General features: G+C 41.1%; 3 protein-coding genes across 3 annotated transcripts in view; 2 read left to right on the top strand and 1 right to left on the bottom strand.

Moving 5' to 3' along the window:
• Positions 1–2,270: 2,270 nt before the first annotated feature.
• PYURF (PIGY upstream open reading frame) lies at positions 2,271–5,142 on the top strand. Its single transcript, XM_043438173.1, has 2 exons — positions 2,271–2,577; positions 4,118–5,142. The coding sequence occupies exons 1-2, from the start codon at positions 2,375–2,377 to the stop codon at positions 4,257–4,259; spliced, it is 345 nt and encodes a 114-aa protein (XP_043294108.1). The 5' UTR covers positions 2,271–2,374; the 3' UTR covers positions 4,260–5,142.
• On the top strand, positions 4,353–5,142 carry PIGY (phosphatidylinositol glycan anchor biosynthesis class Y). The gene has a single exon (XM_043438174.1). It carries the CDS (start codon positions 4,353–4,355, stop codon positions 4,566–4,568), a length of 216 nt encoding a protein of 71 aa, XP_043294109.1. The 3' UTR covers positions 4,569–5,142.
• A 3,563-nt stretch (positions 5,143–8,705) lies between these two features.
• The window catches only part of HERC5 (HECT and RLD domain containing E3 ubiquitin protein ligase 5), a 46,943-nt gene continuing 29,494 nt past the window's right edge, over positions 8,706–26,154 (bottom strand). The window contains exons 18-23 of the mRNA XM_043438169.1: positions 24,915–25,081; positions 14,683–14,749; positions 13,671–13,741; positions 11,247–11,430; positions 11,067–11,169; positions 8,706–8,980 (exon numbers count right to left, since the gene is read on the bottom strand). Coding sequence (XP_043294104.1) covers positions 8,775–8,980; positions 11,067–11,169; positions 11,247–11,430; positions 13,671–13,741; positions 14,683–14,749; positions 24,915–25,081 — 798 coding nt within the window. The 3' untranslated portion in view covers positions 8,706–8,774. The remainder of the gene's footprint in view (positions 8,981–11,066; positions 11,170–11,246; positions 11,431–13,670; positions 13,742–14,682; positions 14,750–24,914; positions 25,082–26,154) is intronic.

Below are 26,154 nucleotides of genomic sequence, written 5' to 3'. Positions count from 1 at the left end.
GCTAACTGCTTTCCTTGTATTAATATTGCTCCATTTAATCCCCTCAACAACTCTAATAAGATAAGTAGTATTATTATACTATTTTACAGAGGATAAGATTGAGGCAGGGAATTTCCCAAGGTCACATAGCTAATATGGTACCTGAGTCCAGATCTCTGTGACAGGAATGATCATAGCCACGCTAGCAGTAAAAATGGATCAATGACTTTACAATTCTCTACTGTCACCTGTTTTCAGCTTAGTATACTACATGCAGAAATGAGTTAGATTCCTTAATTATCAAGGACTGTTTAGGGACATTTTACAACTTAATATTTACATGGTTTGGACTAATGCTTTACATACTCAGGTGTTCCTTAAATACTGGATGTTGATTTGGGGTGTTCCAAATTTGAAGACATTTTCAATACTTTGCTGTCACTCCCCATTTTTCCCCAATACTAATATAAATTAAACTGATCTGCTTTAAACCTTCTATATGGATGAAAACTGAAAATAACTTATTTGTAACTGCTTAGAAAACCCAGTTGATCAGAATCTATCAGCCACATGAGGTGCACTGAAGCTAATGAAGCTTGTGGTAAGCATGGGTGCCTGGCCCTACCCCACAGGGGTCAAGGTTCTGGCCTGCACAGCCTGGCCTGAGCTCATCCAATGCTGGCAGAAGTCAACCTCTGTGTCCCCATATCTGGCTGAAAGTTATCTGTCCTACAGTTCACTCCTTCCCTAGTTACCAATCAACTACACCTGAAAAATTAATTCCTACTACTGTCCTAGTTGGAGAAGGAAATGGCAACCCACTCCAGTATTCTTGCCTGGGAAATCCCATGGACTGAGGAGCCTGGCAGGCTACAGTCCATGGGGTCGCAAAGAGTCAGATATGACTGAGCAACTTCACTTTCTTAAGGCCACATACCTGACAACTGCCTAGGTTGAAATCTTTTGAGCATTAGTGAACAAAGAGTATCAAATAATGTAAAGAATTTTCAAAAATAGAGTGAAAAAACAAAATAAAAGTTTCTCCACTTTTACACTGCTGAGAGGAAGAGAAATTTGAAAATATAATCTTGTATTTGTGTCTCTATATTCCTCACTCCCACTTCTACCTCTGAGGAACTCCAAGTGTGAATTGGTAAAGCCCAATGACATGAGAAAAGGTTAAATATTTACCATACAAGAGGGAAAAGAACGATGAATAACAAAGAACCTCCTAGTACACTGCACTCAGAGAAGGCAATGGCAACCCACTCCAGTACTCTTGCCTGGAAAAGCCCATGGATGGAAAAGCCTGGTAGGCTGCAGTCCATGGGGTCACAGAGAGTCGGGCACAACTGAGCGACTTAGCAGCAGCAGCAGCAGTACACTGCATTAGGAAGAATAGAGAAAAATAAAAATAATTGTAGATAACATTAATTGAGCATTAATTTGTCCCAGGCAAAAATTAATTTTCTAAATGCTCTTTGCATGCATTTGCACATGGGGATTAAATTAGGTAAGTGAAGTAGGTACAATTATTAATCTAATTATACAAATAAGGAAGCAGGACTTAGGGCATTTGCTGGAGTTATACAACTAACTAGTAAACTATGAACCCCAGAGCCCAAGAACTTATCTACTACACTATAAGAAACAGATTAAATCTGCGTCATTTCCTTGGAGACTAAGAGGCAAACATGGGGTGAAAAATCCATTGAATGGTTCACCCATTTAACAGACGCAGTTATGTACACTCCTGGAAGCTTCCAAGTTTACAGAAGCAGATTCATTGTGCTACTGTTATGCCAGAGTTCAGGGTGAGTTCCCGAGGGTAAGAATCTGGACATCTTAGAGGTTAAAAGGACTGAGCCAATCTTTTCAGATTCTTAATTTTTTTTTTAATGAAAGAATTAAAAAAAAAACCCCGAAGTTACAGGAACCTTGGTAAAGATTTACATAAAAACAAAGTAATGTTTTTAACATACCCAATATGACAGTGTGTTTGAAACCTCATTTTGGTGATAACCGCGTAGGTCCAAGAGTAACACTGTGTGACTTTTGAGGTCCGGCCACTTGCTTCTTGGCAACCCTGTGACAGGCTCCAGTGAAAACTCAAGTCACCTCCACTTAAGCATTGGTTTTCTTTGTAATTTGCAAACGCGCAGGAACAGCTCCAAGAGTCTCGGGCGACTGTCAACTTCCAAGCGGTGTCGTGGGAAAAGCGGTCGCGGCCTCGGAACGCCCTCGGAACCAAAGCGCCGGTCTCCACCTGTCGGGGACGGCGTTTCCAGAGCACCGCGGGGCGGGGCCAGGCCAGTGGAGCTGGATTCACTGCAATCGATTAGAGCTGCCCGGGTGGCCGAGGGCGCGCAGAGGCCCGGTCGCGAGCTGCCAGACCATGCTGAGCAGAGTGTGCGGCCGGCTCGCATCAGCGCTGCGAGGGACACGCGCGCCGCCGTCCGCGGTCGCCCTGAGGTGTCTGCACGCGTCCAGCTCGCGGCCGTCCACAGATAAGAGCGAGAGGACGGAGAAACCGCCCCGCGCCTTCGACCAGGCCTTGTTGGAGTTTCTGGTGTGTCCGCTCTCTAAGAAGCCGCTCAGGTGAGATTCGCCCGCTGCGGGTTTTCCTTCGTGGCCTCAATCGAGGGGAGTGGACAGGTAGACCGCATGGCCGTTTACAGCCATTGAGGAGTCTTTTAGGTTACTCTGGGTATTCCTTGCTGCCATTTTTTGGACCTGGGCCCGCCAGCTCCCAAATCTTCCCTCTGCGGGGGGAAGGGAGACAGGAGACCGGAGGGGAACCGAGGCCTCCGAAGCCAAACCGCCGACCCGCAGGCTTGGGTCGAGGCGCATATAGGTTAGTCACTGGCTGCGCATTAGAATCGCCAGTTGCTACTGCTGTGTTCAGTCGTGTCCGACTCTGCGACCCTTTGGACTGTAGCCCACCACGCTCCTCTGCCTACGGAATTTTCTAGTCAAGAAGAGTGCAGTGGGTTACCATTTCCTCCTCCAGGGGATCTTCCCCACCGAGGGCTCGAACCCTTGTGTCCTGTCTCGCCTGCGTTGCTGGCAGATTTCCAGGCACCACCCAGGGCGGGGTGAATCGGAAGGCCTGGAGGCGGGGCCTGAGCCATTGTGTATTGTCTTAAGAGGACCGCAAGTGTTTCTCACGTAGAGCCAAGTTTATGAACTATTGGAAACCCAAGGCATTCAGATTTTTAAGCCAAGATGATGAAAAATGTAGTAGCTTCCAGATTCTTGGGGAAATGCCGTGTACAATCTTAAGCATGGAAACTACGTGTGCTGCCCTTTGGCTTTTAGTTCTCAACTAGCTGGGTTTTTTGGTTGGTTTTCTTTTAGGCCTTCTTAACCTTTAACCCAGAGTGTTGAGGATTAACAGCCCTAGTGTCTCAGGCTACTAAAACTGAACATTGACAACACTAGTAAACACCGAAATGTTATCAGTAGCAGTCTTTGGGTGGTAGGTTGCTAGTAATCTTTATTTTCATCTTTTTCATTTCTTTTTCTGAATATTTTTCATAGTGAACATATTGCTCATTCAGTTTTCTTAAACCTTGAAATTATCACTTGATCTGCTTTTTGGCTAATTGTGTAAATAGCACACTCACAGACCTAACATTCAGAAGTTTCCTCATTTTTGCCTTCTCTTTCTCAGACTTGTGTATTTTGATGTTTCAGTGGTTTCCCTTTTAATGGGTCAATAAGGCTGCTCTATTAAGCATGTATTCTAAAACGAAGAAGTTGAAATTTCCTCTAGTCTGTTCCAATAGTAAATTAATGGGGCTTGTTTGGGGTTGAAAAGAGTAATGAAGGGATATTTGGATGAAAAGGGCAAGATCTTTTCTGACTGGTATTTTAGAAGATTAAGGCATAGCTTGAGGATAAAGTGAAAAAAGAAAATGAGAGAAACTGACTAAAATGGGAACAATTAAGAGATTTATTTTCTAAGAGAAATAGTTCGATTGGCTATTACTGCTTTTAAAATGAAAAGCAGTCTAATTCTGCTTTTCTTGGATTAACTCCATGTTTAGAATTAGATAAATGTTACTGTTTACTGAACATGAAGCTCTTCCAAGCATTTTGTTTTCCATGATTCATTTTGGTTTTTTTTCCCCCTCAGATATGAAGCATCGACAAATGAATTGATTAATGAAGAGTTAGGCATAGCCTATCCAATTATTGATGGGATTCCTAATATGATACCACAGGCAGCTAGGATGACACATCAAAATAAGAAGCAAGAAGAAGTGGAGCAGCACTAGATCATACTTAAAAACAGCACACACAACTAAATATTCTAAATACCACCTACCTTGTAAAAAGTCAGAGTGGCGGGTAATAAGTGGAGGAGAAGGATGTTTCTGTCTCTCCCCACGTTGACTGTCCTGATCCCACTGGTGTCTTTAGCAGGACTGTTTTACTCAGCCTCTGTGGAAGAGGACTTCCCTCAGGGCTGCACTAGCACCACCAGTCTGTGCTTTTACAGTCTGCTCTTGCCGATCACCATACCTGTTTACGTGTTCTTCCACCTTTGGACTTGGATGGGTATTAAACTCTTCAGGCATAATTAACGCAGCCAGAGCCAAGATGGTATATCCTAATGATATGCTTGAGTGCCTGTCTCTGAAAGCTCATGTACATGGAAATACTGGAAACCGGCTTAATTTGCAGGAAAGATGCTTTGCCTAGGTTTCTGTCAGGGGTCTACGTCTATGGGAGGCTTAAGCTGCAGAGGCATCTTTACTGTACTTTGGTTCTGCCCTTGTTTTTTGAAGGTTCTCATTTATACCTGGGGTATCAGAAGGAACATTTCAACAAAGTGTCTTGTTGGAAATTAACAGCCCCAACCATCACTTGATGGCTTACCCATTCATAATTAAAAGTTACTATTTTGAAATTTTATGTTTAGATTCAAAGTCTTTGGTAATGTCACATGTTAATGATGACTAATTCCAAAGGAGCTATGTTGGAGTAACTGTAGAGAAATGCATTTGAACTAATGTGATATAAAACTATAATAAAATGGAAACTTCATGGACTTGCCAAAATTCTGAGTTTTTAAAATCACCATCATTCTTTGGCATCAAATGCTTACATTAATTTTAATAAAATAATAAAAAGAGATTGACACTTGCCATAAAGCAATTTGCAGTTTTGTGTTTTTTCCCCCTCCTTTGGTCACAAGAGTGTGATTCTAAGAAAGGGGAAATGTAAAATATTCTGAATTTCAAACTGTAGGCTATGTTTAGAGAGACACTTAACTACCCAAAGTAGAAAAATTACCCAGGAAAGTATGTGCTGCTGGGGGTAGAGGTGGGGTTGAAAGGCTTGAAAATAGCTGATTGTGTCCTAGAGTTTAGTGTTATGCCTCACATTTCAGTTCATTTTCCTGCCATGGACCTATTTAGCAATACTAAGAGCATGAGCATTTGACATATTAATAGTTCCTGACTTTCCAGAACTTTCAACAAGACTGATTAGTAACTGTTTCAGAGGTGCAGCATGTTTCAGTAGTTACCCCAAAGAAACCTAAGAACTGAATATAACTTTAATTGATTCTTAATAGAATCTTAAAGCAGTTTAACAGAAACTTTAGATAGTGATTCTCCTCCTTCAAAAGAAAATTAAAATTAGTTTAGATGTGTTTTCTATTGCATAAGTTCAATGTATATACTCTAGTACAAGTCTTGTTTTAAAAATTACTCTCATGGCAATATACAAATAACACAGAAGACTGAATGAGGGACCCATCGCTTCTGGAAATGGTATTACTCTTTAATTTGCTCTATGAGACAATTCTGATAAAGCAAGCACTGTATTCTAAAAAGTCAATTTTAGCTTTTTCAAGCTAAGCCTTTTACCATATTAGAGGAAAGTGAGTAGCAAAGCCCTGGGGGACTACAGTATGAACTCCATCCTTTCACTAGTATTTAGTAGCACAAAGTATACACTAGGTACAATTCTGAACATATTACACAGAGTCTCATACTCTAAGGGGTAGGGTGGGCAGTCTAACAATTTTACAGATGAGGAAACTAAAGCACACAGATTTAATGGTTAACCCAGAGTAACGGACAAGAACTGAAGTTGAAACCACTCAGGAATGCAGTTTTGGTCTGTCTTCTGAATCACTGTAACAGTACTGCTTTATTTTGAGCAAACTCATCCTTTCTATTTTCAGGAAAAATAGAATGAGGTATCAAAATGCTTGGATTCTAATACTTAGTCAAGCCTGATGACCTTTGTGTTTTCCTAAGTATATTGTTGCACTGTAAACCCATCATGGAAATACTGCTGATTCTTGCACTGATTGGAACTCTTCCCCACTCATTCCCACCCACAGCCCCAATAATTAGCTTACTTCACAATGGCAGGGACCTCTTGCCTCCTCGGAGCCTCTTAGCAAGACTATGTTCCCTACTGTCCTCACTGCATCACTGACAGGGATCATCTTTAATACCTATGAATAAGCTCCTTACCACCAACTTTCTAAGTGGGGATTTTCCACCCTGAGGGAGCAAGAAAGGACTTGTTATGACCTACTTTACCTTTTCATTTTCTTCCATTCCTGCAGAGTGGGCTTTTAAGGAAGCCTCTCTGAACAGATCCTGCCCATCTGTGACATGGAAATGATACCAACTTTCAGGCCTGGTAGGAGTTTTAAATGATGCAGGAAATACAAAATTACCTGTTACAGCCAAAAGCCACAGTAGATTCTCATTACTATGTGCAGTTATGGAGGGAAAGGCCTGTTCCCTTTTCTGTTTTGCCCAGCTTCCTGAAATTCTCCATTCGGAAGTGACTGCTGTTTTATGCACAAGCCACTAGGTGGCACTCTCAGCCAACTCACTGGCAGGTGTCTCAGGACACTGAAAGACTAGCTGGGACATTGAGCTAGATAGCCATATCCCACAAACTTAATTCACTCTCATGGCATGTGCTGGACAGCCATGATAGCTGTAGTGAATCCTGACAAATGATGGGATAACTCATGCAGAGAGGGAGGTGGAACTGAAGGCAGGAGGTGAGGAAGCAGCAGCAGGGGTGGGGGTGGGATGAGACAAGGGTTCCAAGTGGAAGAAAAACCATGTTGAGGAAACTGAGCTCGTCACAAATGACTAGAACATGGTACACTGTATATGCAAGGCCGTGGTGGGAGACCGAGGCACATCAGGTTGGATTTTCAAACTAGAATAACCGTGTTAATAAAATTGGACATTATTGCTTGATTTTAAAATTGTTTTGCTATATGCAGCTGATAAACACTTCCTAGAAAAAGAAAAAAAAAGCTCATGCAAATTTTCAGGGGTTTTGTGTGTTATGGACCCCTAATGTGGCAAGTGCTCACATTTGCACTAATACTGTAGCCACCAGTCACATGTAGACACTGAGCACTGGAAATGTGGCTAGTATGACTAAGGAATTGAATTTTAAATCTCAGTTAAGTAGCTACAAATTACTGGACAGCATAGCTCAACACTGTTTCTCCCATTACTACCAATGAAAGTTTTCTCTCTTCAACATTCAACAACTAAACCTCATCTACAGCAGGGAGTACATCTTCTTCAACAGTACAGATCTACTTAGGTTTCTGCGTGTGTGCTAAGTGGCTTCAGCTGTGTCTCTTTGCGACCCTATGAACTGTAGCCTGCCAGGCTCTTCCATCCATAGGATTCTCCAGGCAAGATACTGGAGTGGGTTGCCATGCCCTCTTCCAGGGCCATCTTCCCGACCCAGGGATCAAACCCGTGTCTCCTTAGTTTTCTGCACTGGCAGGCAGCGTCTTTAACCACTAGCACCACCTGGGAAGCCCACCTAGGTTTCCAGCCTTACAGACAGTGTTGGTCTAGATACAAAGAGATCAGCTGAGAGAGGACTGCAGTGATGGGACAGGAGATGATAAGAGCCTAAACTAAAGCACTGGCAGTGGGCTTAGAGGAAGATGAAGAACAAGAATTGTCAAAACCTGATTTTTTTAAATGTGGGGATGAATTGGAGGAAGGAAAGATGGTTGAAGGAGGTGTTAGTGGTACCATTTTAAGCTGCAGAATACAGGAAAAATGATCATATTCTTAAATGTTGAGATGAAGGAGCTGAGAAGTATGCAGGTAGACACAGGCTAGTTGAGATGAAGGAGCTGAGAAGTATGCAGGTAGACACAGGCTACGTAGGAAAAATGGCTGTGGTGCTGTATTGTCAGTTCCTGTCGGACAGAGAGAGATCTGGGTATCATCAGCATGGAAATAACTCATGCCACAGCAATAAGAAGGAATATGTGTAGAGTGAGAAAAGATGACTAGATGAGCACTTAAGGTCAAGAAGTATAAGAGAAGCATGCAAAAGAAATGGGAAAGCAGCCACAAAAAAGAAAGCCTAGCAGTTCATTAAGAGTTTTGAGGAGAAAGGAGTCAATAGTTTCAAATGCAATACATATATTTAAGATAGAAATGTGCAAGTTTCCATTGAAATTTGCAACAAGAAAGTCATCTAGGTAACTAGAGCAGTTTGAGAGGGATAAGAACCACTTAAGCCCTGGACAAACTACCCAGACATTTATGAGAAAGAACCCTTCTGTCTCAATGCACTGTGTTTCTCAATGCACTTGTTTTAACAGCCTAATCTATATCATTGCCAATACATTTTACAAGCAAAAATAGGAATTATAAAAAAGCAGGTAAACACAGTGAACAGTCAGCAAGATTTTTATGTTAATTTTTAAGCTAATTTTATTTTTGAAAACATTTCCCAAAAAGGGTGAAGAGTGTGAGGTAGGTAGCTCAGCCAAACCCTCTGTTGTTGTTGATGGCTGTCTGGAGTGCTTCTTCTACTCTTTCCATTGTAGAATATTTAGGGAGGTAAAGGACGCTAAAACATGTCTGTGCTCGTATCGGATCTCTTTCATTCAAATTTTCAGGACAGCAAAATGTTATTTTCATGTTCTTTAAACCTTTTATTTGAATTCTGTCAGTTCCTGTAAGAAATACTAAAAAAAAGAAGAAAAATGAGTGCTATCTGCTTCACAGAAACCAAAAGTTATATAGAGAAAATGTGTTTATTCAAAAACACTAACTGAGGGCCCGTGTGCTTTGGACTGCGTTGGGGACCACTGCCAGGACGAGTCTGACACAGTCACTGCCCTCACGCGGCGTACAGGCTGGGAGAAAGCTGCAAGGGGGAGGCACGAGGTGCGCTCTGGAACACACAGACGAGGGAACTGTTTGGCTGAACAAAGACTTCCTGCAAAGCATTTTAAGACTGGAAAGGTGGGTTGGGTTTCTGGAGAAGTCTGAATACCTTTAAACATCCATGTTATCCAAAGAAAAAAAGAAGATAAATGTTTCTCAAAAATAAGTAAGGAAATTGAGTAAGAAAATGAGAGAGGCAGTCATTTAAACAAGTCTCAGGAAAAGCGTTCAGTTCAGTTCAGTCGCTCAGTCATGTCTGACTCTTTGTGACCCCAAGGACTGCCGCACACCAGGCTTCCCTGTTCATCACCAGCTCCCAGTTTACTCCAACTCATGTCCATAGAGTCAGTGATGCCATCCAACCATCTCATCTTCTGTTGTCCCCTTCTCCTCCTGCTTTCAATCTTTCCCAGCATCAGGGTCTTTTCAAATGCATCAGTTCTTCCCATCAGGTGGCCAATGTATTGGAGCTTCAGCTGCAGCATCAGTCCTTCCAATGAATATTCAGGACAGATCTCCTTTAGGATGGACTGGTTGGATCTCCTTGCAGTCCAAGGGACTCTCAAAAACCTTCTCGAACATCACAGTTCAAAAAGCATCAATTCTTTGGCGCTCTGCTTTCTTTATAGTCCCAACTCTCACATCCATACATGACTACTGGAAAAACCAAAGCTTTGACTAGACAGACCTTTGTTGGCAAAGTAATGTCTCTGCTTTTTAATAAGCTGTCTAGGTTGGCCACTGCTGAGTTTTCCAAATTTGCTGGCATATTGAGTGCAGCACTTTCACAGCATCATCTTTTAGGATTTGAAATAGCTTAACTGGAATTCCATCACATCCACTAGCTTTGTTCATAGTGATGCTTCCTAAGGCCCACTTGACTTTGCATTCCAGGATGCCTGGCTCTAGGTGAGTGATCACACCATCATGGTTATCTGGGTCACAAAGATCTTTTTTGTATAGTAGTTCTGTGTATTGTTGCCACCTCTTCTTAGTATCTTCTGCTTCTGTTAGGCCAATACCACTTCTGTCCTTTATTGTGCCTGTTCTTGCATGAAATGTTCCCTTGGTATCTCTAATTTTCTTGAAGTGATCTCTAGTCTTTCCCATTCTATTGTTTTCCTCTATTTCTTTGCATTAATCACTTAGGAAGGCTTTCTTATCTCTCCTTGCTATTCTTTGGAGCTCTGCATTCAAATGGGTATATCTTTCCTTTTCTCCTTTGCCTTTCGCTTCTCTTCTTTTCACAGCTATTTGTAAGGCCTCGTCAGACAACCATTTTGCCTTTTTGCGTTTCTTTTTCTTGGGGATGGTCTTGATCACTGCCTCCTGTACAATGTCACGAACCTCTGTCCATAATTCTTCAGACACTCTATCAGATCTAATCTCTTGAATCTATTTGGTCACTTCCACTATATAATCATAACGGATTTGATTTAAGTCACACCTGCAGAGTGTAGTGGTTTTCCATACTTTCTTCAACTTCATCTAAATTTGGCAATAAGGAGTTCACGATCTGAAGAGCACCGAGTAGGCGTAAAACAGATCAAAGTCTGAAGGTGAGTCAAAACCGAGGAGACGAGTGACGGCGTACAGCCTGGCGCCACGGGGCCTGGGTGACTGAGCGGTGGTACAACTGCACGAGTCTCAGTATTTAGCTCAGAGACACCAAATGTACAACGGGCAGAAGTGAGAATGTCAGGATAAAGATCTATATTAACTTTTTTTTTATACTGGGACAAGTATAAAAGGACAAGTAAAGACATTCCACTGGACTATGAATGACTCTGACTTCGCAGGCAAGTGATGCCTGTGAAGAACAAGATTTCCTTATCCCACAAAAAGGACACACCTGTACAGATTTCCTCCTGATATAACACTCACCAAGGAACTTTTTCTTTTCCTCCAAAGTCAATTTGTGTAAAGCTTTCCAAAACATCACTATGGTGGGATGTGAACTGTCGTATCCATGTTCATAATGTGCATTCTATAGAAAAATGCAAAAAAAAAAATTCAAGAAACAAACAAAATTTTAATTTAAACCACTTGGCATTTATGATGTACCTTTTCAAATGTTTCCCAGTCGTAATCTGTATTTCCGATAATCACATCCTTGAGTTCTTCGGGATGGAAAAATTCAATAATCTCCTTGTCACACACTTTGTAAAATCCTCTTTGGAACTCCTCATAAACTGCCTTTACAGAGATGTTGAAGATGTAATTGACATACTTAGAAACATAGTCTCTCCTTTAATGAAACAAAGAATGATTTCAGATTACAGCAATACTCCAAACAAAACCGGGGGGGGGGGGGGGGAAAAGAATGATATAAAGGAAGAGATGGTGACCTTGGGGTCTGCCTGGTGGCTGCTGCAGAACCTTCTCCTATAAACAAGGGGAAGATGGTCGCCTGCACCATCTCCACACAGCTGCTGGTATGCAGGGCCCTTATTCTTGAAGAAGGGTCCGCAGTGCCACAAGGGGTTTAAGATCCACCAGTGTACTATTATTACTGGATAAAGCACAGGAGCTTTGGAAGCCTGGCAGGGCAGCGCCCCTTCACAGAGACTCCGGGCTGGCCTGGTTTGGAACTCTCCTCTTGGAGAAGCGCTGCTGTGATGGAGCGCCCAGGTAATCGTTCCTGTCACCTCAACAGGCTGTGATAAGCAGAGAGCATCATGCCTTTTACCTGGGTACTATGAATTTTGCTGACACAAACGAAGTCCTCTATCTCGTGTTGAATAGATCTTAGGAACTTTACATCTTTCCCACATTAACCCTTGTGAGCAGCTGTCAACCTCCGGGAGTGGGAGGGAGGGGACTGTCTAGAAATTTGAGGCCAAAATTAATTAGATGGCCTTCACTTGGTCTTAACAAAAGGATTCTAATAAAATATTTTAGAGCAAAATACTCCTACTAATAAAGAACTAGTTGTTGGTCACTCTTCAGTCACTAAATCGCGTTTCTTTGTGACCCTGTGGACTGCAGCATGCCAGGCTTCCCTGTCCTTCGTTATCTCCTGGAGTTTGCTCAAATTCATGTCCATTGAGTTGGTGATGCTATATAACCATCTCATCCTCTGTAGCCCCCCCACCCCTTTCTCCTTTTGCCTTCAATCTTCCCCAGCACCAAGAGAGCTAGAACACCGAAAACTGGTTGCTTACCATGTACAACCAACTTTTAGAGCTGTGATTTGGTTTTTTTTATATAGATTATCTAATTTAATCTTCATAAAACTGAGGCAGGTTCTTATGCATTTTGGTAATGAGGAAACAGACACAGTGCAAATATGAGACTGCTCAAAGTCACATGGTTAAGAGAACTGATAGACCAGAAGAGAAAAAATTTGGAAGAATAAATTGCCCCTGCTATCTCTGGGGAATGGGCTTGGGAGACAGGAGAAATTTCCTCTTTTATACTCTTGTATTGTCTGAATTGGTCCAAGTGAGTAATTATTTGTGGTTAAATACAAAAAGGACATTTATATGTCTAGCTATGATGAAGTAGCTTGTAGCAAAGGTTCCCAGGGATAAACTAGAAAAAGCCAGGTAACAAATACAAAAGCTCCAGGCTTTCAAATCGAAGCCAATATTCAAATAGGCCTCCGGAGCAAGAGAGCACGGAGGCTCCCTGGGGTGAGCCCAGCACTTCACTTGAAGTTTCTGCCTTTGGGCACACTTGCCAATTCTTTCAGGGGAAGGGGCCAGGCAATCAATAATTCTATGGACAAAATTGAGGTATATTAATTAAATATTCCATGGAGCTAGAAATGTTCCATTTCTTGATCTGCATGCTTATAATTCTGAACTTTTCTATATGTTATAATTCAAAATGTTTTTAAATAAAGATTTTAAAAATTAAAGAAAAACATTGGGCTTTAGGCCAGAATGCTCACTAGATATTTCTTTGCCACTAGGACGAACTATCAGGGGAATATTCTATGATCCCAAACTCTACGGCTTTAAATGGCATCCCATAAGGTAATGGGAAGTCAAGATACCACAGTAAGATTTAATAATATTAACAAAACTAAGTGCCTGCTATGGACTGGGCACCACTGTGAACTAGGTACTGGACAAACAACAGTGAGCAAAACAGACCATGCTGCTGGCATCACACAGCTCCTAAGAGCTGGGGGAAACACTGGCAAGTAAAAATAAAGGCAGATAATGTGTGACGTGAAAAGAAAAAGTAACGCCGGGTAAGGGGATAAAGAGAGGTCAGAGGAATGATCCTAGACAGGATGATAAGAGAAGGTCTCTGCAAGAAAGCCATTTCCATCTCTGCCAGCAGCAAACTTGGAGGCACACACATGCACACAACATGCACTGTTCCTCTGCCTTACTGGAAAATGGTTAAAAAGGAAAATTATAATGACAAGGAATTTTAAGAGCCCAGTGAAATAAACACAGTGTGCAAAAAGTCAGACACGATTAAGCGAGTAACACTTTCACTTTTCAGACAAAACAATTATTTCTTTATACTTACTTGTTAGCCTGGTCAACAACTATCTGACTTCCATCAGGAATTAAGTCTACATCATTTTCATCCCAATGCACCTGTAACCACAAATGAACTCAGTAATCTCCAAGAGAATCCTCAACAATCTACTGTCAACAAAAACACGTTTGAGCATACCTCTTCTCAAGAATCTGTGAAAATGTATATTTTTGTTATAAAAACCAGCAAGGTGGTAGAAAAATTTTACCACATTTATCACAGAGAATGAAAAATAAACTTTTTAAAAAACCTGAATTATCTATTTTAACTGATCATACCAAATAAACTACTAGGAAAATTGCCACATCTCAGTATTCACTTCACACAGTACAGACCCAGCGCAGGAGATTTGCAAAACTGTCAAAAATTCCTCCCATCCTGGTATTTATGCCATGTGACTTTGCAACAGTTCCCATCAAGAGGGGGCGTCTATTTCTTCAGCTCATGAATCTGAGTGCAGCAGTGTAAAATATTTTGACCAGCAGGACCTGACAGGAGCAAAAGCTTGAAAAGAAGCTGCGTGTTGGGGCTTGCCATCCCTCCTACTTTCTGTAACTCTTCACTCTGTGAAGAAGCCTCAGCTAGTCACTAGGACAGAGACAGCTGTTTCAGCTACACCCCCTCAACCAACCAGCCTGCTAACCAACAGGTGTGGGAGCAAGGCCACTGTGGTCCACCCAGAACAGTCAAGTCAGGCCAGTCCAGAAAGCCCCCGAACTGTGTTTGCTGTTTTACACCACAGAGTTTAGGTGTTATCTGTTATTCAGTAAAATCTAACTGATAATACACCCAGCTCATGAAAAACAAGGAAAAAATACCTTTTGTACTACTATAATTTATAGTTTGGTTTTTTATTAAAAGTATATAAATAGTCAACCTGATTATAAAGTCTATAAATTTATACAGTATACAAATTTATAAAGCATATACATTTATAAGATATATAAGTAGTAAAATCAGATTAAACATGAGCTGTAATTTTATTTTTACTGTTACTTACATTAAAATGGATGTGAAATACTTCTTCTAAGTCATCGCCGTCATCATCCAGAAGTGTCTGCAAATTCCTAAAGAACAATCTTATTGTCAATAATCATGATGGCTAGATACATCATCTAAATAAAAGGTCACGGGCATGCCTGTTCTCAAGGTGGGAGGTCAGGTTTAGTTCACGTCCCTTGTTTCTGTATACTGACAGTCTAACCAGGGCCAGACCTCAGCCAAGCGTGTGCGGTCTGGAGGTGTGTTGTAACTCTGCAGGCTCCCGGTATACTGACAGTCTAACCAGGGCCAGACCTCAGCCAAGCGTGTGCGGTCTGGAGGTGTGTTGTAACTCTGCAGGCTCCCCGCCCCGTCCCCAGCTCCCTTCGCTCCGCCCTAACTACAGTGGTGTCAGCTAAGTGCCACTAGAAACAACGTAACTGGTGCAGGTACAACACGGGAGAGCTTCGTTAACTCTTTCTAAAGGGATGCCTGTCATTGGGTAAGGCCTCTGGGAGGAGGTGCAATCAGTTGATTTTTCCCCTGCTAGATTTTATATTACTAAATTTTGCTAAAATCTGGGTCTTTTTTTTTTTTTTTTTTGGCCACACCATGCAGCCTGCAGCATTTCAGTTCCCCGACCAGGGATTGATCACAGGCCATGGCAGTAAGAGCTCCAAGTCCTAACTACTGGACCACCAAAGAATTCTCTAAAATTTTGGATCTTTTAAATAGTATCATGATAAAAACAGACCATGTTTTATTGTGTTTTTTGAGGGCTGAGAGAGACTAATGGGAACTCAGCTGACAAGACTGGATTCCTCATAGATTTGGTTCATGATGCTTTGTCACTGTATGTCCATGGATGGCTTATTTGCTTATTTATGGGTTTGTTTATGAAGAATACTTCCCCAAACAAGAACTAAACCACTGCCAGTATCTTATATCTACGTATAAAGGGTACATTTCTTATCTCACTCTTCTACCACCCCCAATGTGTTATACACTTATCTACAGTTTGAAGAATACCTTTTCTCTTTGCTAAGGTATCTCTTGATGAACAAAGAATTTCTTTCATCTTACTGCAGTTAATGTGTCAATCTTTCCTGTAATGTTAGTATTTTTATGTCTTGCTTGAGAAATTGCAATAGTGTGAAATAACTGTCCACATTTCCTTCATTTTTACGTTCAATATTTAAGTCCTTAATCCACACAGAGTTGGTTTTGGTTCATGGCCTAAGGTATCTGCTCTCATTTTTTTCCCCCAGATGCATTACTTGAAGAGTACTTCTATTCCCACTAATCTAATAAACTACCTCTAACAAAGTGCCATGTGTATATGGGTCAGGTTCCACACTCTCCCGTCTCACTGGAAAGCCAGCACCAAAATCATACTGCCCTGATTAATACAGCTTTCTAATGATTCTTGATATCTGGTAGGCCAAGTTCCCCATCCTTATTCACCTTACAAATGATCTGTGGATATTCTTGGCCCCTTGTTCACCCATATAAACTTTAAATCAGCTTTTTTTTTTTTTTAAAGCCTCCTAGGATTAGAATAGCAGTTTTACTGAGTACAGAGATCAGGGATTCTCAAAGTGTAAACTACAACTTCTGGGAATCCCTGAGGCCTTTACTGGGCAGGTGGGGTAGGGTCTGCAAGGTCAAAACAAATGTCATAATAATACTAAGATGTTACTTGCCTCCTCACATTCTGTCATGAGCATGGAGAACATGTGCACATGAGAACAGTTTTCCAGAGGTGATATGATAGCTAGTAAGTGTGTATTCCTATATTTGAAACTCTTTACTTTTAATTTCTACTATCCTAAATACTGACAAGTTTACTTAATATATGCAAAAGCTCTTCGAGGTCCTCTATTAATTTTTGAGAATCTTAAGACCTAAAAGTTTGAGAAATGCTAATATGGATTTAACAGTCTTTACTTAGTTCGTCTATATGAAGTTATTTAGTTTAATAAGTCTTTTTAGACATAAGCAGGATTTAAGTCATTTTCAATGTTTTCAGTAAAAAATAATGACAAATTTACCTCTTTGCCAAATCTGGTGCTTTCAGTATTTTTTTCCTTATTAGTATATAAATATAATGATTAATAGTTGGGATTCTCAAGCTAGATAGCGTTCCACTCATGGTTCTGTCACTACGGGGTCTGAGGCAAATTACCTAACTTTTCTCTGTTTCAGTTTCCTCATCTGTAAAATAGGGATAATAACAGAATCATACTACTGTTCTCATTCTTATAAAAATCTCCATAGTATTCCACTGCATAAATATATGAAAAATATTAATTCCCAGAAGGGAACGGCAATCCACTCTGGTGTGCTTGCCTGGAGAATCCCACGGATAGTGGAGCCTGGCAGGCTGCAGTCCATGGGGCCGCAGAGTTGGACACGACTGAGCAACAAACACTTTCACTTTCTTCACTTTACTAAGAACATTTAGGTAGTCTACGTATTATGAACTAATACAATGTGCACTAGCAGGCATACATCTTTGCATGATTGTGTATTTCTGAATGTGAAATGTCTAGAGGTACACTGCTAGGTCAAAGTAGTCTCCCCTTATCCATGGTTTTGCTTTTTACAGTTTTAGTTATCTGTGGTCTACTGCACTGGAAAATGTTAAATGGAAAATTCCAGAATTAAATAATTCATCAGTTTTAAATTGTAGGCCGTTCTGAGTAGCATGATGCAATCTCACACTGTCCCAGGATATGTGAATCATACCTTTGTACAGCATATCCCACCTGTTAGTCATTTAGTAGCTGCCTCGTGACCACTGGGGTATCACAGCCCTTGCATCCACGTAACTCTTATTTAATTTAATAATGGCCTCAAAGAGCAAGAGTAGTGATGATGGCAATTGGAATGTGCCAAAGAGAAACTGCAAACTATACTTTTTAAGTGAAAAGTTGAAAGTTCTCAATTTAATGAGGAGAGAAAAAAATCATATCCTGAGGTTGCTACAATCTACGGTAAGAAAGAATCTTCTATCTGGGCAATTGTGAAGAAGAACAAAGGAACTCATACTGGTTTTGCTGTTGCACCTCAAACTGCAGAGTTCTAGCCACAGTGCATGATAAAGCTAGTTAGGATGGAAAAGGCATTAGATTTGCACATAAGATATTTTGAAATATAGGAAGACTGCATTCTACATTCATATAACTTTTATTACAGTTGTTGTTCACTTGCTAAGTCATGTCTCTTTGCGACCCTATGAACTGCAGCACACCAGACTTCCCTGTCCTTTACTATCTCCCAGTTCAGTTCAGTTCAGTTCAGTCGTCAGTCGTGTCCGACTCTTTGCGACCCCATGAATCGCAGCACGCCAGGCCTCCCTGTCCATCACAAATTCCCAGAGTTTACTCAAACTCATGCCCATCGAGTCGGTGATGCCATCCAGCCATCTCATCCTCTGTCATCCCCTTCTCCTGCCCCCAATCCCTCCCAGCATCAGGGTCTTTTCCAACAACTCAACTCTTCACATGAGGTGGCCAAAGTATTGGATTTCAGCTTCAGCATCAGTCCTTCCAATGAACACCCAGGACTTGTCTCCTTTAGGATGGACTGGTTGGATCTCTTTGCAGTCCAAGGGACTCTCAAGAGTCTTCTCCAACACCATAGTTCAAAAGCATCAATTTTTTGGTGCTCAGCTTTCTTCACAGTCCAACTCTCACATCCATATGTGACCACTGGAAAATCCACAGCCTTGACCAGATGGACCATTGTTGGAAAAGTAATGTCTCTGCTTTTTTTTAATATGCTATCTAGGTTGGTCATAACTTTCCTTCCAAGGAGTAAGCGTCTTTTAATTTCATGGCTGCAGTCACCATCTGCAGTGATTTTGGAGCCCCAAAAAATAAAGTATGACACTGTTTCCACTGTCTCCCCATCTATTTCCCATGAGGTGATGGGACCAGATGCCATGATCTTAGTTTTCTGAATGTTGAGCTTTAAGCCAACTTTTTCACTCTCCTCTTTTATTTTCATCAAGAAGCTTTTTAGTTCCTCTTCACTTTCTGCCGTAAGGGTGGTGTCATCTGCATATCTGAGATTATTGATATTTCTCCCAGCAATCTTGATTCCAGCTTGTGCTTCTTCCAGCCCAGCATTTCTCATGATGTACTCTGCATATAAGTTAAATAAGCAGCCTTGACATACTCCTTTTCCTATTTGGAACCAGTCTATTGTTCCATGTCCAGTTCTAAGTGTTGCTTCCTGACCTGCATACAGGTTTCTCAAGAGGCAGGTCAGGTGGTCTGGTATTCCCATCTCCTTCAGAATTTTCCAGTTTATTGTGATCCACATAGTCGAAGGCTTTGGCATAGTCAATAAAGCAGAAATAGATGTTTTTCTGGAACTCTCTTGCTTTTTCGATGATCCAGCGGATATTGGCAATTGGATCTCTGGTTCCTCTGCCTTTTCTTAAAACCAGCTTGAGTATCTGGAAGTTCTCGGTTCACGTATTGCTGAAGCCTGGCTTGGAGCATTTTGAGCATTACTTTATTAACCTGTGAGATGAGTGCAATTGTGCGGTAGTTTGAGCATTCTTTGGCATTGCCTTTCTTTGGGATTGGAATGAAAACTGACCTTTACCAGTCCTGTGGCCACTGCTGAGTTTTCCAAATGTGCTGGCATATTGAGTGCAGCACTTTCACAGCATCATCTTTCAGGATTTGAAATAGCTCAACTGGAATTCCATCACATCCACTAGCTTTGTTCGTAGTGATGCTTTCTAAGGCCCACTTGACTTCACATTCCAGGATGTCTGGCTCTAGGTGAGTGAGCACACCATTGTGATTTTCTGGGTCGTGAAGATCTTTTTTGTACAGCTCTGTGTATTCTTGCCGCCTCTTCTTAGTATCTTCTGCTTCTGTTAGGTCCATATCATTTCTGTCCTTTATTGAGCCCATTTTTGCATGAAATGTTCCCTTGGTATCTCTAATTTTCTTCAAGAGATCTCTAATCGTTCCCATTCTGTTGTTTTCCTCTGTTTCTTTGCATTGATCACTGAGGAAGGCTTTCTTGTCTCTCCTTGCTAGTCTTTGGAACTCTGCATTCAAATGGGAATATCTTTCCTTTTCTCCCTTGCTTTTCGCTTCTCTTCATTTCACAGCTATTTGTAAGGCCTCCTCAGACAACCATTTTGCCTTTTTGCATTTCTTTTCCATCTCCCAGAGTTTGCTCAAATTCATGTCCATTGAGTTCATGATGCTATCTAACCATCTCATCCTTGGCTGCCCCCTTCTCCTGCCTTCAATCTTTCCCAGCATCAGGGTCTTTTCCAATGGGTCAGTTCTTCACATCGGGTGGCCTAAGTATTGGAGTTTCAGCTTCAGCATCAGTCCTTCCAATGAATATACAGGGTTGATTTCCTTTAAGACTGACTGGTTTGATCTCCTTGCAGTCCAAGGGACATTCAAGAGTCTCCTCTAGCACCACAATTCAAAAGCATCAGTTCTTCGGTGCTTAGCCTTCTTTATGATCCAACTCTCACATTCATACATGACTACTGAAAAAAACATAGCTTTGACTATACAGACCTTTGTCAGCAAAATGATGTCTCTGCTTTTTAATACACTGTCGAAGTCTGTCACAGTGTTTCTTCCAAGGAGCAAGTGTCTTTTAATTTCATGGCTGCAGTCACCACCTACAGTGATTTTGGAGCCCAAGAAAATGAAATCTGTCACTGCTCTCACTTTTCCCCCTTTTATTTGCCATGAAGTGATGGGACCAGTTACCATGATTTTCATTTTTGAATGTTCAGTTTTAAGTCAGCTTTTTCACCCCATCAAAAGCTTCTTTAGTTCCTTTTCACTTTCTGCTATTAAAGTGGTATCATATGTATATCTGAGGTTGTTGATATTTATCCCAACAATCTTGATTCCAGCCTGTAATTCATCCAGCCTGGCATTGTGCATGATGTACTCTACATATAAGTAAAATAAACAGGGTGACAGTATGCCGCCTTGTCTTATTCCTTTCCTAATGTTGAACCAGTTAGTTGTTCTATGTCCAATTCTAACTGTTGCTTCTTAGCCTGCATACAGGTTTCTCGGGAAACAGGTAAGGTGGTCTGGTATTCCCATCTCTTTAAGGGTCTCCCACAGTTTGCTATGATCCACAAAGTCGAAGGCTTTAGCATAGTCAATGAAACGGAGATAGACATTTCTCTGGAATTCCCTTGCTTTCTCTATGATCCAATCAATGTTGGCAATTTGATCTCTGGTTCCTCTGCTTTTTCTAAACCCAACTTGTACATCTAGAAGTTCTCAATTCACAAAATGCTAAAGCCAAGCTTGAACAATTTTGAGCATAACTTTACTAGCATGTGCAATGAGCGCAACTATACAGTAGTTTGAACATTCTTTGGTATTGCCCTTCTTTGGGATTAGAATTAAAACTGATCTTTTCCAGTCCTGTGGCCACTGCTGAGTTCAAAATTCACTGACATACTGAGTGTAGCACTATAATAGTATCATCTTCTAGGATGTGAAACAGCTCAGCTGGGATTCTATCACTTCTGCTAGCTTTGTTCATAGTATAGTGCTTCCTAAGGACCACTTGACTTCACACTCCAGAATGTCTGGCTCTAGGTAAGTGATCACACCATCATTATCCAAGTTGTTAAGACGTTTTTTGTACAGTTCTGTGTACTCTTGCCACGTCTTAATCTCTTCTGTTTCTATGAGCTCCTTACCATTTCTGGCCTTTATTGGGCCCATCCTTGCATGAAATATTCCTTGGTATCTCCAATTTTCTTAAAGACATCTCTAGTCTTTCCCATTCTATTGTTTTCCTCTATTTTTTTTTTTTTTAAACAGGTCTTCTTATCTCTCCTTACTATTCTCTGGAACTCTGCATTCAGTTGAGTATATTTTCCCTTTCTCCCTTGCTTTTCATTTCTCTTCTTTCCTCAGCTATTTCTAAATCTCCCTCAGACAACCTTTCTGCTTTTGCAATTCTATTTCTTTGGAATGGTTTTGGTCACTGCCTCTTGTACAATGTTACAAACCTCTTTCCATGGTTCTTCAAGTACTTTGTCTACCAGATCTTATCCCTTCAATCTATTCATCACTTCCACTGTATAATCTTTTTGTTTTTTTTTTTCCACTGTATAATCTTAAGGGATTTTATTTAGGTCATACCTGAATGGCCTAGTGGTTTTCCCTACTTTCTTCAATTTAAGCCTGAATTTTTTGTAATCATGAGCTGATGATCTGAGCTACAGCCAGCTCTAGGTCTTGTTTTTACTGACTGTATATACGTGCTTCTCCATCTTCAGTTGCAAAGAATATAATCAATCTGATTTCAGTATTGACTATCTGGTGATATCAATGTGTAAAGTCATCTCTTATGCTGTTGGAAAAGAGTGTTTGCTATGACCAGGGTGTTCTCCTAACAAAACTCTGTTAGCCTTTGCCCTCCATCATTTCGTACTCCAAGGTCAAACTTCCCTGTTATTCCAGTTCTCTCTTGACTTCCCTATCTTTGCATTCCAATCCTCTCTGATGAAAAGGACATCTTTTTTTGGTGTTAGTTCTAGAAGGTCTTGTAGGTCTTCATAGAACTGGTCAACTTTAACTTTCTCAGCATAAGCAGTTAGGACTTGGAATACTGTGATGCTAAATGGTTTGCTTTGGAAAAGAATCGAGATCATTCTGTCATTTTTGAGACTGCACCCAAGTACCACATTTCAGACTCTTGTTGACTATGAGGGCCACTTCATTTCTTCTAAGGGATTCTTCCCCACAATAGCAGATATAATGGTCATCTAAAATAAATTCACACATTCCCATCCATTTAGTTCACTGATTCCCAAGATGCTGATGTTCACTCTTGCCATCTCCTGCTTGACCACGTCCCATTTACGTTGATTCATGGACCTAACATTCCAGGTTCCTGTGCAATACTGTTCCTTACAGCATTAGACTTTAATTTCACCGCCAGACACATCCACAACTGAGAGTCATTTCCGCTTTGGCTCAGCCTCTTCATTCTTTCTGCAGTTATTAGTAACTGCCCTCCATTCTTCGCCAGTAGCATATTGGACACCTTCCAATCTGGGGGGCTCATCTTCCAGTGTCGTATCTTTGCCTTTTCATACTGTTCATGGGGGTTCTCACAGCAAGAATACTGGAGTGATTTGCCATTCCCTCCTCCAGTGGACCACATTTTGTCAGAACTCTCCACTATGACCCATCCATCCTGGGTGGCCCTGCAAGGCATGGCTCATAGCTTCATGGAGTTATACAAGCCTCTTTACCACAAGGCTGTGATCCATGAAGGGATATTGTTACATTTGTCCTATTTTATTATTTGTTATTGCTGCTTTCATAGTGTGCCAAATTTACAAATTTTTTATCATAAGTAGTAGGTATGAATATGAAAAAACATGTATGTATAGGAAAAAACACGGCGTGTATGTGTATCTACATGTATATGTGTGTACACTATCCATGGTTGCAGGCATCCACTTGGGGGCCTGGAATGCATCTCCTGCAAACAAAGGGGGACTACTGCACTGCCACAGTATTCTCTGAAAAGGAGTTACCACTTTACACTTCCACCAACAATTCCCAAAATCAGAGTGAACTTTTTCCCAAATCCTTGCTGATACTATATAGCATCAGTATTTCCAAACTCTGCCAATGTGAAATCACATTAGCCTCTCATTTTAATATGTATTCTATGGTCACTAGGGAGACTGATCATCTTTTTAAAAAAATTTTTTGGACATGCTGCACAGCATGTGGGATCTTAGTTCCTGGACCACAGATCAAACCAGCACCCCTCTGCATTGGAAGTGTGGAATCTTAACCTTTACACCATCAGTGAAGTCTGAAACTAATCATCTCAATTTATGAGCCATTTCTATTGCTTCCTTTGTAGGTTACTTTCTTATATACTCTATCAGCTTTTCTAATGGATATACAGGAACACGACACAGCAGGGATATTAACTCTCTCTATTATATGTTACCAATATGTTTTGTGAGGTAGTGGCTCACCTTTTAACTTAGAAATAAGGTTTCCTTGTAAAGGTAATGACATGAAACAACTATTAAAATAAACATCACTTGCAGGTTTTGCACCAAGGTGTACTTGTGCTCTGTCGTGACTGTTTCTGTACAAATAAAGTCTAAAGGTTAATACAAGCAGTAAGGGCTAACTGCGGGCACTTCCCAAGTAGTGTTAGTGGTAAAGTATCCACCTGCCAATGCAGGAGACAGAACAGACTCAGGTTCAATCCCTGGGTCAAGAAGAGCCCCTGGAAGAGAAAAGGGTACCTCACTCCAGTATTCTTGCCTGGAGAAACCCATGACAGAGGGGCCTGGCAGACTTCAGTCATGGAGCTGCAAAGAGTAGGACACGACTGACCATCTGAGCACAGCGCGGAAAGAGCTAACTATACAAAAATCAACTTTCCTTAATTGTTTAGAAAGTTAAATTATTACCTAACAATTCTTGCCTAAGTTAGAATCAGTTTAAAGTACCTAGAATGCTACTATTTTTTCCTTTTTTATTTTATTTTTTAACATTTTTTTAATTTTTATTTTTATTTTCCAATTATTTTTATTAGTTGGAGGCTAATTACTTTACAATATTGTAGTGGTTTTTGCCATACATTGACATGAATCAGCCATGGATTTACATGTGTTCCCCATCCTGAACCCCCCCTCCCACCTCCCTCCCCATCCCATCCCTCTGGGTCATCCCAGTGCTATTGAACATAAAAATACTACTGGAATGTGTATATGTTTAAATATTTATCTAAATATAATTACGAGATGAGATAGTGGTGCTAATTTTCTATACAATGGCAATCATCAGTTCAGTTCAGTTCAACTGCTCATTCGTGTCCGACTCTTTGTGACCCCATGAACTTCAGCATGCCAGGCCTCCCTGTCCATCACCAACTCCCAGAGTTTACCCAAACTCATGTCCATTGAGTCGGTGATGACAACCAACCGTCTCATCCTCTGCCGTCCCCTTCTCCTCCTGCCCTCAATCTTTCCCAGCATCAGGGTCTTTTCAAATGAGTCAGCTCTTCGAATCAGGTGGCCAAAGTACTGGAGTTTCAGCTTCAACATCAGTCCTTCCAATGAACACCCAGGACTGATCTCCTTTAGGATGGACTGGCTGGGTCTCCTTGCAATCCAATCATACTCTAATATAAATATATTTAAGATACATAAATATATCTGAAAAAAGAACTATATTAACTTACTTTCCCAAAACAGGACTGAGTTCTTTCAAGTCTTCTAGTGATGGTGTTTGGTCCAAAAGTTTCTTAAACAAAGCCAGTGGAAAAGGGATGTCGGCAACATTACAATTGAATAGAGAAAGTCCACACAGAAGCCCAAAGAAGAAGTAACTCTTCTTTTCAAATTTAGGCTGAAAGGAAAAAAAAAAAAAATTAATGTATTATAAATTTTTACCAGTACAATGGAATATTTACATTAAGTGAACCTTTTTTCCCCTTTTAAAATCAAAATCAAATCACAAATTAAAACCAAAAATCTGGAAATAAGAATATTTAGGTTTTATACTTAATCACCAAGTCAATTTAAATCTCTGCCACAGTTTTGGTTACTAAAAGCTTTAACAGGATGGGGATGAGGTGATAGGAGAGATGTTGTTTAAGGGGAGAAACTGCAATGAGTACCAAATAAATCCTAGCGGTCAAATGCAAAGTATAGTGAGTATGGATAATACTGTGCTGTTTAGTCATTAAGTCATGTGCAATTCTTTGTGACCCCATGGACTGTATAACCCACCAGGCTCCTCTGTCCATGGGATTTCCCACGCAAGAATACTGGAGTGGGTTGTCATTTCCTTCTCCAGGGGATCTTTCCTACCCAGGGATTGAACCTGGGTGTCCCAAATTGCAGGCAGATTCTTTACCATCTGAGCCACTAGGTACCTGCAACAACACTGCATTATAATCATCAAATTTGCTAAGGTAGTAGGATCTTAATTGGTGGTGGTGGTGGTTTAATCTCAAAGTCATGTCTGACTCTTATCTGATCCCTGCCAGGCTCTTCTGTCCATGGGATTTCCTAGGCAAAAATATTGGAGTGGTTTGCCATTTCCTTCTTCAGGGGATCTTCCCAACCCAGGGATTGAACCCTAGTCTTCTGCTTGGCAGGCGGATTCTTTACCACTGAGACGCCAGGGAAGCCCAGATCTTAACTGCATGTGTGTGTGCTCAGGCAGGCAGTCAGGTCGTGTCTGACTCTTTGCAACCCCCTGGACTGTAGCCTGCCACGCCCCTCTGTCCATGGAAGGCAAGAATATTGGAGTGGGCTGTCATTTCCTACTCAGAGAGGTGCTAATGGGATTCCCTGGTGGCTCAGGGTAAAGAGTCTGCCTGCAATGCAGGAGACCTGAGTTGGATCCCTGGGTCAGGAAAATCCCCTGATAGCAACCCACTCCAATATTCATAGCCTTTGTCTTTAAATTCATTG

This window comes from Cervus canadensis, chromosome 19 (genome assembly GCF_019320065.1).
Source record: "Cervus canadensis isolate Bull #8, Minnesota chromosome 19, ASM1932006v1, whole genome shotgun sequence".
Lineage (NCBI taxonomy): Eukaryota > Metazoa > Chordata > Mammalia > Artiodactyla > Cervidae > Cervus > Cervus canadensis.
The sequence above is the reverse complement of the archived record's forward strand: the minus strand, read 5'-3'. Positions and strand labels throughout refer to the sequence as shown.

Coding starts and splice junctions, on each gene's coding strand:
- PYURF (XM_043438173.1), top strand. CDS start 2,375: ATGCTGAGCAGAGTGTGCGGCCGGCTCGCATCAGCGCTGCGAGGGACA. Junction 2,578..4,117: donor CTCTCTAAGAAGCCGCTCAG/GTGAGATTCGCC, acceptor TTTCCCCCTCAG/ATATGAAGCATCGACAAATG.
- PIGY (XM_043438174.1), top strand. CDS start 4,353: ATGTTTCTGTCTCTCCCCACGTTGACTGTCCTGATCCCACTGGTGTCT.